At 41.6% G+C, this 12973-nt stretch overlaps 2 protein-coding genes across 3 annotated transcripts in view; one reads left to right on the forward strand and one right to left on the reverse strand.

The window, feature by feature from the left end:
• Cacna2d3 (calcium voltage-gated channel auxiliary subunit alpha2delta 3) overlaps positions 1-12973 on the reverse strand; it is an 846818-nt gene that overhangs the window by 136504 nt on the left and 697341 nt on the right. The gene's annotated exons all lie outside the window — the stretch shown is intronic.
• Positions 1574-11072, forward strand: Lrtm1 (leucine rich repeat transmembrane protein 1). The gene is made up of 3 exons (XM_090320877.1): positions 1574-1604; positions 4606-5199; positions 10636-11072. The coding sequence occupies exons 1-3, from the start codon at positions 1574-1576 to the stop codon at positions 11070-11072; spliced, it is 1062 nt and encodes a 353-aa protein (XP_090177003.1).

Here is a 12973-nt window from a genome sequence, read left to right on the forward strand (position 1 = left end):
AATGGTTCTTGATCACCTGACCTACTCTGTTACCTGCACCAAACTTCCCCTTGTTTATCTGTGATGCTTAAAAGGTGCTAGGGAGTAAGACAAAAGATAGCAGGCTGAGAAAAGCAAACTTACAGAGGCAGGATAAGTATACTAACTTGTGTGGGATGGGAGGGGAAAAGAGCTCCCCTAAACAATAGGATCTTAAACATAGTCACAATCTGGTTCTGTAAGAGCAAGGCATGGGTCATGGTTGCCTTTCCAGTACCAGAAACTCATCAGCCTTGCAAGCACTGTCATGGAGAATTGTGAACTTTTGTCAAGACAATCGGGGGCCATGGCAAGTATTGCTTTATTTAACTCTGGGCACCGTCCCATGAACGAAAGACTATACTTAGCCACATAAGAGAGATGAGGCTCTGGGTAATCAAGCTGAATCCAAAATCCACACGTGACTAGCTGCCCAGGCATGCATGCTGGATGTGCCATGTGGATGTCAAGGGCTTGGAACATGCTGGGGGTACTTGAGGTACTGAACCTTCATTTCAGTAAGGGCAGATGATCTGCATATTCAAAGAGATGGTCCCAGGCTCTGGTGGGAAAGTTCCTAGCAACTTCAATTAGAGCCTAGTCACAGTTCACTGGGGCCCAATGCTCACGGGGGGGGGGGGAGGGGGAGACAAGGGAATGGGGGGGACACAATGGGAAGGAGGAGTCTTATTGTTTTACAGTGAAAAATGAGGCAAGGGGTCTGAACCTGAGCATTGTGAAAATGATGACAGATTGAGAAGTATTCCAATGTCATACTAACCTAAAGGTCAATTTGACTAGGGAGTAGGGGAACGGGATGAGCAAGCAGCTGAGAAGTATCTGTGGCACCAGGGAGAAGGGGTTGTGATGTTCACTAAAAGAAACCATGGCTATGGATTTCAAGGCATCAAGACCCTGTCAACACAGCTAATCCCCACGGATGTTGGCTGAATAAGCCCTGATGACCAAAGACGTGCACTGTGGAAACCGTGTCAGCCTCCAGCAGGCCAATTTGTCCTCATATTACACACTCTGTTGGCTCTGTTGCTAGACCCCCAGACTGAGGAGCTGCGCTGCGCGTCCCCCCACCCAGGGAGGGTTGACACAGCACGGTTAATAAGTCAACAGAATGCAGAAGGCACGACCGGATTAAGAAGGCCATTTTATTTTGGTGCCCTGGACTTCAAGCAGATTAAATAATCAAAAAGGCCGAGCCATCGGGGTCATGTTTGAATGCTACAGCTGTTCCCCAAGGTCTGACAAACATTCTTTATGCAGTTCGCTGTCTGAATGGGAAAGGCAGAAATGATTTCAGGAAGGCTGACACGCTAAGAAAGAAGCAGGACATAATCAAAAGACCTTATGGAAACTGACCCAAGCCAGATGGAGACAAGCGGACAGGCTGCTTAAATAAGTGGTCTACTGAAAGAGCCAACCGGTTTCCACCACAAAGAAGAGGCCAGGCAAGATTCACAAGAAGCAAATGAAAAGTTTGCCATGTCCTCGGTTTATTGATCTGCGAATTTAATAAGGGTGGGCTACGTGTTCAACTGAGATGCTGGCTTGTGGAAAATCAGCCATGAAAGGTGAGCAGGGATGAATTCTTTCTCCCTTTCCTGAGGTGGCTCACAAAAGAGAGGGTGTCTCAAAGGTGTTCCTGGGGAGTCTATTTTCAAGCTGTCTTTCTACAAAGCTCAGACAAATGTGAAAAATATCTTTGGATGGGAAGATTTCTGTTTGTCATGTTGGGTGCAGTGGAAGGAGCTGGAGACAAATGAATGTAGACCGAGGTGAATATGTGCTTGGCACATCACAGGCCATTTCATAGACAACCATGGTATTTGGAACTGAAGTTCATATACAACTTCCTTTGGGTCGAGGGAGAAATAAAAAAAAAATAAGCAGGAGAAAACTAGCTGGAATCTCAGATCAGCTGGTCATAAATAGACTAGAGAGGATTCTGTGGAGGACATCTTTTTTGGTTTAAGAATTGGTTTTCTGCAACTAATTGATGAGTGAGCACCACAGCTAAAGTGAAGGGGTGCTAGTTCATTTATAATGAGAAGATGGTTGGCTTCAAAAGGAGTCATTTAGGTATTTGTGAAACTAATAGAAAGGGGGAAGGGAGGGTTGTTCTCTTCTATTTCAGAAAGGAGGAGGGGACCGTATTGTCCTTGAGCTAAGTTAAACAGAGTAGTATCTCACTGGGAAGGCTTGACATCTGTCTGTCCCATGGTCCGGTGGCACCATCAACGGGAAGAAGTCCAAGAACAAGGGCCGAATGTGATGCATTGATTTTCCCCACTACTGAAGGCCCTGAACAAACAACTTCCCTCAAAACTTCATCATGAGTTAATTGCTAGATTGAGTTTTGAATATCACTACGTGGTCTTGCGAATTCTTCTATCCATCTGATAAACAGACTGGACAGATGTTTGAATATGTTTTGATAGCCAAGCTCAAGAAAAAAGAAAGGAGTGAACAGAAACTTTGCAGGGGTGATTTTGCAGTATCTAGGATACCTCCATCCTCCCTGAGAATTACAAAGAGACTGCTTTTGATTGCAGGAACTCTCTCCCACACAGCCAAGGAGCTTGAACAAAGATACTCTTAACTCTATCATTTGTAGTGAAGGGAAAAAAACCCTCAAATGTAAGATAATTAAGTATCAGTTTGATATGGTCTCATCATAAAATAGTCTAGAAGTTCGAAGGGAAAATGAAGTTTCTTGTGGCCATCTAGACAAATGCATTTTGAGTTAGTAAGACAGATAGAAAATGAGACACGATTATACTTAAGAAGATTTTTCAAAAATCTCCATGCAAATATGTGTGTGTGTGTGTGTGTGTGTGTGTGAGAGAGAGAGAGAGAGAGAGAGAGAGAGAGAGAGAGAGAGAGAGAGAGAGAGAGAGAGAGAGAGAGAGAGAAGGGATCTTATCTGGCATACACTAGGAGGAAAAACATACTTATGGCTCTGCAAGCAGACTGTGTGGATTTAAATCTTGGCTCTACTATCTATATAACGCAGGCAAGTAATTTAGTTTTTCTGTACCTTACTTTCCTCACCTCTAAAATGTTAATATAAGCACATTTATAGAGTTCTGAGGATGTGTGTATGTAATGTGTGTGTAGGTATGTATATATGAGAACACATGCTATATGAGTATTATTTATTGATGTCTCTATAGCTATTGTATTTAGCATGTATGAAGATATAAATCAAGAGTGGAGGCAGAACAGGATTCATGTTAAGAAAAAAACTGACTGGCACTAATCAAAGAGCTGAGCTAAATGACAAACATGTTTGCTTTTTAGTGAAAAGAAAAATAAAGGGAGTGTAATAACATGTGGATGGCTGGAGCACTGTTTTAGGAACAAGAATGTTTATTATCTTTTAAACAATATTGTAGGTAGGGTATTTATTTGGTCTTCCCTTTTACTGGGATTCAAAGAAAAAAACGAAACTAGTTTGTACAAAACAATTTCACAAACAGCATAATTCTTCTTAACTCCTCATATCTATGCACAGAGGCAGAACAATAATATATTTAGACCTTTTGATTGAAGACTTAATATTTTTATTGGCATAATACATTAATACTATCACTCACGCATGGACAGTCCAAATTAACAGAAACCCAGGCTGCTATTCAGATGAAGTGTGAACTAGTGTAAGAAAAAGAAGCAATTCCATCAAACATGTTCTAGCACAATGTTAGAAATCTAGATTTAAGAAGTAGTGTTGTGGCTCTACTGGTAGAGCAAAAGCCTTCAGCTGAAGAGCTCAAGGGCAATGTCCAAGCCCAGAGTTCAAGACCCATATCCAACAAAAAAACCCCCAAAAATCTAGATTTAAGCATTGTTCTCCTTGTATCTTACTGTTAAGATTTTTCTGTACTTTTAAACTCTCCTGAGTTGAAAGTAATATAATCATCATTTATAGCATAGATATCAATTATATAGCTAGGATGGGGGCTATAGGAAGACACAAATTTATTACATCTGTCTTAGCCAATACAGTAACCAGTAGCTGCATGTGGGCACTAAATTTAAATTAATTTAGTTTAGTTTTCTGTTTGCAGCTGTCATATTTCAGGGGCTTGGTAGCTACTCATGGCTACTAACTCCCACATTAGACATACAGAAGAATATTCCTGCCAACACACAAAGTTCTAATGAGTCCTGCTCAACAGACTCGTCTGGAGCATACTTGACAAAAATGTAAATATCTAAAACCTCCTGCCACTCTCCTACATGTTAGTATCCACGTCATTCAGCTGTATCCTACAAAGAGCTCCTCAAAGACCTTTTGTGTCGTTTTAGCTGATACTGTTAAGCCCTCTACTGAGGCACCAGGAGAGTATCTTTTCCAAGACTGCTGACAACATCTAGCACAGAATCTTGGAACAGTAACTGGGACAAATGTGCTCAGTCCATTCTGCTTCAGCTAAAAAAAAAAGGTGAATAATGCAGGTGGCAGAAGGTGTTTCCTGCTCAGAATTGCCTTCCCCCAGGCATATGGGGGAAGACAGGGAAAAGAGGCTGATGACTCCTCATAGACCAGCTCCTTATCCCACTCTGTCCTAGGTTTGCTGCTATTTTCCAGCATGACTTTCCTGCTCCAGGGACTGTGCGACTGTCCTGAGAAGTGCTTCTGTCACTCATCTTCAAACTCTGTGGACTGTAGCCGCCGGGGTCTGGCTGAAATCCCTCCTGATCTGCCTCCTCAGACACTAATCCTGCACTTACAAAATAACCAGATCCACCAGATTCCAGCCTTGGCATTTAGGTCAGTGTCACGACTCAGAATCCTAAATTTGTCCAACAATTCCCTATCAAATCTGGCCCCTGAAGCTTTCAGTGGTCTTCAGCACTTGCAAGTTTTAAACCTAACTCAGAACTCCTTGCTTTCTCTGGAAAGCAGACTTTTCCATGCACTCCCCCAATTGAGGGAGCTGGATTTGTCATCCAACAACATCAGCTATCTTCCTGCATCTTTGGGCAAGCCTTGGGAGACCCTAACCATGCTTGGGGTGCAACAAAACCAGCTTCAGCACTTGGACCGAGAGCTCCTGGAATTCATGCCCAGGATGAAGCAGTTGTTTCTCAAGGACAACATCTGGAAATGCAATTGCCATTTGCTGGGTCTGAAACTCTGGCTGGAGAAATTTATCTATGAAGGTCAGTACTGTTTCCTTAGAAACCCCATATGGTATCACCAGCCTAGCATGAGTCTCTTTTATTCTCTGCCTCAAGAAGAACAGGGAGCAGAAGGAAAGGGGAAGCTTTAAGCTTTCTCTCATCGATGTCATTTTGTGGCTAATGTGCCATGCAGGTATTAGGGATCCATTTCTTTCCCTGTCAATGGTCATTTGTACATTTGTAACATAATTCTGAGGCCATATAAAATGATCAATGCAGGTGAATGATTGTGGTCAAGCTACTACAGGTACAAATCTGATACGTGAAGATATAACTTGCTGCAGGAACAGAACATGGAGTGGGTTATCTAGGAACCATGTCCTCAAGAAGAAGACCCATGTCCTCAGGGACACGGGTATCATTTCCCACTTTGTCTGCTTCTATTCATTTCAGAGCTATAAACTTTCCTTGAGATATTTCCTTTTGTATAGAAAATACCTTATTAAAAGTGGGTATAGTAGGTACTATTTCTTTAGCAAGATGCCAAAAGAAAAACAAGAGTGTCCAGAATATTAAAAATACAGGATGCTGCGTATCACTCATAGTCTAGCAAATTGTAGTACAAGGTTAAATCCAGACATTAAAAGTATTTTTATAGGGCCAGGAGTTTGACCTAGTGGTAAGTGCTTGCCTAGCAAGTGCAAAGACCTGGGTTCAATTCCTTGGTACCACATACACAGAAAAAGCCAGCAATGGTATTATGGCTCAAGTGGTAGAGTACTAGCCTTGAGAAAGGCCAAGGACAATGCCCAGGTCCTGAGTACAAGTCCCAAGATGGGCAAAAACTATTTTTATAAACAAAGTTTTACTAGATCACAGTCATGTCTATTCATTAAAAATTAAGTGGCTGCTTCATAATATAAAATTTGGATAGTTAGGAAAGACACCTAAAGTTGATCATACTTACTATCTGGCCTGTTAGAGAAAAATTTGGTAACCCAGGTTTCAATGTGAAATGGAGGCCCAGATATATTCACGACATGCCCAAGATCACATAACAGAAACACAAATGAGAATAGCAAGCATGGCTCTTCAGATTTGGCCCAGTGATGCTTCTCTGAGCATCATTCATTTAGTTCTCTCTTTGAGTGCCTTTGATATGCCAGGTACTGTTCCTGGTGTTGAGAAAGGTATGGTCAACAAGAAAAGCCTTCTTGTTATGAAGATTGCCTTGGAGTTCTAGATATAACTGTTAACCAAAGTAATAAATATATGTGTTTAGACAGCAGAGCTATCAAGAAAATGAGTATGCAAAGAAGTGTCGAGATTGAGATGAAATAAGGGCTCTGTTTTGGAAAAGATGAACAGGAAAGAGCTCTCCTAGGACATAGCTGAGAAGAATCAGAGAAATGATGCAGTAGATAACTGGGAAAAGTGACAGCAAGTTCTAAAGCCCTAATTAAGAAAGTAGTTTGGTTTGGTAAAGGACAAGAAACACTGCATCAGAGGAACAAAAATGAGGGACTGGGCAGAGGTCAGATGACCCAAGCAGTCAGGGATCAGGCCCCATGGCAGGAACAGATGAAAAACTGAGGAGGAATTTTTGTCCAAGGAACAATATGGTCCGAATACAACAAAATGTCAAGGGGTGACTTTTGGGAAAGCAAATCAAAGCTGCAGGGTAAGAGCTACAGTGATGGAAAAGGTCATTTTAGTCAGCCAACCATGAGCTGATGATGGTGTACACTCGGGGTGGTGAGAAATGACCAACTTTGGAAAATACTTGAAATATTAAGCTAACAGAAATGGCTAATGAGCAGGAATGAGGAATTCCATTTTATTTAGTCTTGCAGCGATATGGGATAAATGGTGACACCTTTCTCGGGCAGAGTATGTGGGGGAGGCATTCTCAAGTTCAGTATAGGGGCATGCTGGAGTTACTATTAGATATCCTTGGAGAGCTGCATTGGTTGTTGTATACTTCAGCTCTGGAAGACATGAGAGCTGCATACATGAACAGAGAAACAACAGATTCTGACTAGTTCCATTAGGTCTCAGGGAAGCAGGTGAGTTAAAGTAAGTTAAATTTTACAATCTCAAGAAGATTCTCAACACCATAAAAACCAATAATGTTTCACTAACTAGCCAATGATGTGCAAGTTAACCAACAATTGCAGCCTCACAGATGTGACAATGTCTTTCTGACAGAAGGTTGTGAATACAATCAATTGCATCTGGAGGTGAAGCAACTTCAGCTATTATGTTCTGGATTAAATTTTAGTCATAAACCAGACCATCACAGAAACAGACTTTTCATCAAAGAATAATTCTTGATGTTAAAAAAATCATTCCCAGGTCCAGGACATTAGAAGAAATGTGGGATGGGATACCAGTCCCCTGCTCAGCCACAAACTTGCTGGTAGTCTTTGGGCAAATTAATGCCTTTCACTAGCACTCAATGTCACCAGATGGAGACTGATAGGTTTAAGACCAATCCTGAGCCTCAGACTGGGTGATGCAGGTCACCCTTTCCTCATGGCAGAACTACCAGAGCACAGATAATAGCTTTTTTTTTCTTTTAGGGGAAAACGAAATTAATTTGGGGGCAACAGGATCTGGATGTTACGCAATAACCTGAAAAAAATCCCCCAATAGATGCTAAACTTGGAGACAGTCTGTCTGATTATGGATGTATTACATAAAATAAAGGAGCAGATGTTAATCAATAACTTCAAAAAACAATGGAAACATTAAAGGTATTAGGATGGGCTGGTTTAATGTACCAGACGATACTGGATCTCAGTCCTACACTGAGCAAAAGTCAGAGTGCAAGGGTTTTGGAGGGAAGGTCTACATTCTATGAAATAATTCAGATAGAAGTTCCTTCTAATTTTTAATACCACTGACTTTTCCATGTGGCCCATCAGGTCATCATCAAAAGGGAACACAGTACACAGATCATGCTTGAGATTTGAGGCCTTGAGACTGCAATTTTTGCTTCTACTGGCCCAAACTCAACCCTATGGCCCCAAGTTGCCTCAAAGAATGGAAAATTCTAGTCTTCTCATGGGTTTAGGGTACAAACATGCACTTTAGTTTTTACATAATAACATCTCCTCTACCAAACCAGGCACTCTAATGACTCTGCCTCTTCATTCAAATATAAAGGTGTCATCTTTATGTTCATGATTAGGTACTCAGCCCTTAGTTTAGGCTTGGTAATGTTCTAAGTATCTGACACACTTTACTCACTGGAGTCCCCAAGGCAATTTCTGGAAGTGAATTTTATTATTACTCCCTTCCTACTTTTCAGGAATAATGTAGTTAAGGATCTTTTTCAGGGTTGCATAAATATGTACAATCAAATTTGAATCGAGCTTCATCTGAGAGAGTTTGAAAGGTATTATTGATCCAATGAGGAACAGTAAGCCCTTGGCAAGCTAGAGTTTTCCATATTGTCAGCGGTATGAATATAGAAGGGAGTAGATCTCTCACACTGTACTCAGATTTAGGTCAGGCCCCTGTGACTGGCTGTCCCCTGTGAATTTCCTTTGTGAAGAAGGCTGTGGGGCCTACAGTTGTGGGTCTCAGCCTAATGTTGAAAATCAAGAAATGTGGGGCTGGAGAATGGTGGTGCTGTACTTGAAGTGATTTAGTAAATCACCCCACTTCAGGTGTATGTCAGCTATTGGAACTGCCTTACCCCTGGGCAGGCAGTCCTCCTGGTGGGAGTCTCCTTGGCTTGGTTAAGTAAATGTTCTTACTACTCAGAGCTGGTCTTTCTAGCCTTCTTCCTTGCAATAAACTTCCCAGGTGCAGAGGAGTGCAAGGATCTGGAAGGTCCGAGTTCTTAATTTCAGCACAGCTGGATGGCACTTTGGGCTCATCTTGGAGCAGTCACCTTGTTACCTTTTGGCTTCATGGAAAGATATGGGCTCAGGAAATTCTTTTGATTTTTTTTTTTATTCTTTTATTTTTTGTTCTAGAGTTGGGACTCTTGCCTCAAAGGATTACAAAAGAAACCAAAAGAGAGTCAAGAGATTCTGGTGGTGGGAGACTAAGCTTTAAACAGTAGAAGTCCAAGGGGCACGGGTTGAACTTTGCCATTCTCATCAACTTGGGAGTGTCTGGGATATGTGATAGCACTTACACTGCAGAATAACACTACCGATTCACACAGAATGGATGTGTGAGAACATCCCCAAAGCTCTGAAGTTCTATATAATGGCAGGGGTCACTACCACACTACCAAAGTGATGATCTTTGCTTGTGTCTTTCTGGTATTACCTCACAATTTACTACCGGTGTGTATCTAATATATGACTCTGTTCTGTGGGAGGGCTGGGAAGATTCTTCCTAAATGTTCTAAGAAAGATGTTCATGAAAACCCAGAAGAACTGAGCCACAGGTCATGGGAGTGGAGGGTACCTGCCTGATCAAAGAGCTTTATGAAGGCTTTCTTGCCACTTTCCTGTCCTAGGACTCTCTGGAGGAAAAAAAAAAACAGGTAGAGACAGACAGTAATTTTAATGGGAAATACTTGGATTGAATGGAGAAGGGCTACGATTGGGTCTGGATTTGTTTGTTCATGAACTATATGAATTTGTAAAAAAGAAAAATAATTACCTGTATTAGTAGTGAGAGGATTTAGCTAATAGACTTTAGTGAACTGTCAAGTCAGATACAAATATGAATTTTTATGGTAGAAAATTTAGTAAGAGGTATTTATTTTCCTGAAGTCAAATGGTGTGGGTGCAGAATGTAAGTCTAGTGTTCTTTCTAGAAGGGGTACTGAGTACCCAAATTCAGGATAACTGTAGTCTATGCACTTAAGGAAATAAATCACCTTACAGGAAAAGGAAACCCTTTCCTCATGAGAAGGTTTTAGTCAAAGTAGCAAATGTTTTCAGACCCGAGGAAACCTGAGACAACATGTTAGTTATACTTAATCTCATCAACTCAACAAATAGCACTGTCAAATCCTCAGATACGCAATGAAACACTCAAAAAGCCACTCCATTTGGTATCAGTGAAGTATTGGCCTTACATATAGGGTCTTTACTGTAATGATTATATAACATTGCAACAATGGACAGTTATGTTATGCTTTCTTAGATCTCCACTAAGAACAGAAACAAGAGTACTTGTCTCCTAGGATTGAGGGGGCTTCAGTACCCTCAGTATTAACCTTCATTCTTTCTTGTTAGCTTTTGCATTGCTTTCTCCTTACATTTATAGAAGGTAAAGGAGTACTAATGAATTCCGGGTCATAAGCAATTGCCAATCAGTGGGTGGCATTTTTAGCATTTAGCCAGTTTAGAAATCTTAATATCATAAAACAGGGTAATTTCTGTGACTCCAGAGGAAGAAAAAGGTACTTTAAAAATCCTATCAGCCTAGGATTTAGCAGGTGGAAGATTTGGGATGTAAGTTGTATCCAAGTTCTGTTACTATCCTTTGCTTTGTCTCTTGAAGGAGGAATAACAGATGGCATCATCTGTGTGTCACCTGACACCTGGAAAGGAAAAAATCTTCTTATCATCCCTCATGAGCTATACAGGCCCTGCACTCTTCCTTCTCTAGATCCAGTGCACTCACAGAACCAGCAGCCTATCTCTGCCCACCGAGGAGAAGTGACAAAGCCTCCTGAGAACCACAGCTCCGGGCATCAAGTTCCTTTGGAGTGTGAGGCCAAACCCAAGCCCAGGCCGGCCAACCTGCGTCATGCCGTAGCTACTGTTGTCATCACAGGGGTTGTATGTGGAATTGTGTGTCTCATGATGTTGGCAGCAGCCATCTATGGCTGCACCTATGCAGCTGTTACTGCCCAATATCATGGCAGATCCTTGGATCAAACCAGTGAGTCAGGGAAGACAGGAGGAAAGGAGCTGCTTGACAGCTCACCAGCCTGAGCACTTTCATCTCAAAGAGATCAGTGTAGGCCAGAAGAAATATCTGAGTGGGACCAATATGTTTGCTGTTACTCTTCTATTTTGCTTCTTACCAAAAGGAGGAAGAAAGATTAATATGTGTCTGTGAAAGCAAAATCATCCCAGGAAGAAATTTTGTTCAAGTTTTAAAGTACCATAGATGAAATATAAATAATATTTCTACCCTGTGCCTGAGAAGTTATGACAGTGATTCTGCATGGGGCGGCCATGCACAGTGAGGGAAGATACCATGTTATCTAGGTACCCTTCCCTGGATAAAGTCATTTTTGCAAGGCAATAAGAATTGTAGCATGCATGCCAACAGGCATTCCTACAAGCTTTAGGACCCACTGGAAAACTGCCCAAGTTTGAGTGTCTGGGAAGAGACTGGCACTGAAAGTCTCTATAATTCAAGTTCATGCTAGATCGTTAGATGTTGGGTATGTTACATATTTAATGGGAGCATCTGTTAGTTGGGAATTTCATAGCTTGCCACAAGAGTCAGATTATATTTAATTTTCTAAATCAGAAAACCATTGGGGGCTTTCTAGGATACAAGGGAAGAGGAGAGTTCCATGTTTGGATAATAGAAATCAGGCCTGGATTTGGGGAAGTTTTTTGATGCAAAGGTAAAGAACACATAAGCAAACAAAGAGGATGGGAAACCAAAACTGAGGGCAGATATTACCAAAAGGCCACATCCACTAAGTGATATGAACCTTCCATCTATAATGATCGGAGCAGAAATGAATGTAGGTTAGGCTGCAAGCAAGGTATGGAATGACTTTTCTGTCTCTGCATCTGTGTTCACAGCACGCAGAGTGCATGGACTTCTACAACCACACCCACATATAAACACACTCGCAGCAATCAGTTACCCACTAATGAAATGCAGTCGTGGCAGGGTGGGAGCCAGCAGCTGTTGACCACCACCCAGATTGTCTACTCAACACTCTAGGAGAGGAAGTAAAGAAGGAATTCTGAAGAGAACAGGAATTACCAAGAGACAGGAGATATGTGGTGGCAGCCATCCTGAGCATTACTGAGGTGTGGCTTAAAACAAAACAAAAAAAGAGCAGGTGTGGTTTGCTTAGTACACAGCCATGGCTCTGAAGAGTTGCATGCAGAGTGGATTTTTGTAAACTGAATCATCATTTAATGCAGTAGGGGAGCTCGCTATTTAAAGGAACCTTTCATGGAGCCTTTCTGTAATGGAAGTAATTGGCTCCAGATTTGTACATTTTGCAAATTTGCATTTTCTCAGGCTAGGTTTACTTAAAGTGGAACATACCTGTTCTCTCTTAGCTTATTCTCCTAGTCACCTTGCAGAATTAAATCTATTTCACACAGAAAGAGAGCACAGAATGGCTAAGGACATGTTAAAAGCAGAAGATGGCAAATACTGGGCAAGCTACCCTTCAGGGGCCATAACAGACATTGCTAATCAATCCCAGCACTCCTCCCAACAGAGCCTCAATGCACCACATATGGTTTCTTAAGACAGCACTGTAGGCAACCAGAACAAATCAATTGGAATTGGTTCAAAGGATAAAGCACATTTGTGATTCAGGATACTGGTTCTACATTTACCCCTTAAGGCTGTGTAAAAAATTGGTTTGGATCCTAAGTTAGTAGTACTCTCTCTGACTGGAATGTAGATGAAAGGTTGGCATGTATATAAGATGGACAGAGTATCCCAACCTTATTCAAGAAACTATAGGAAAACAGATGGAAGAAACTACCTACCCTACCATGCAGGATTCACATCAATGCATCTCTAATCCTCTCATAGACAATCTATGTCTAGGTGTGGTGTAACTTAAGGGCGCCCTATACCACAACCCTACACTAAAGGCGGGCCAACTTTTAAAGCAGCACGTTTG

The sequence above is a fragment of the Megascapheus bottae genome, chromosome 2 (assembly GCF_031878675.1).
Source record: "Megascapheus bottae isolate mThoBot1 chromosome 2, mThoBot2.hap1, whole genome shotgun sequence".
NCBI classification, from domain to species: Eukaryota; Metazoa; Chordata; class Mammalia; order Rodentia; family Geomyidae; genus Megascapheus; species Megascapheus bottae.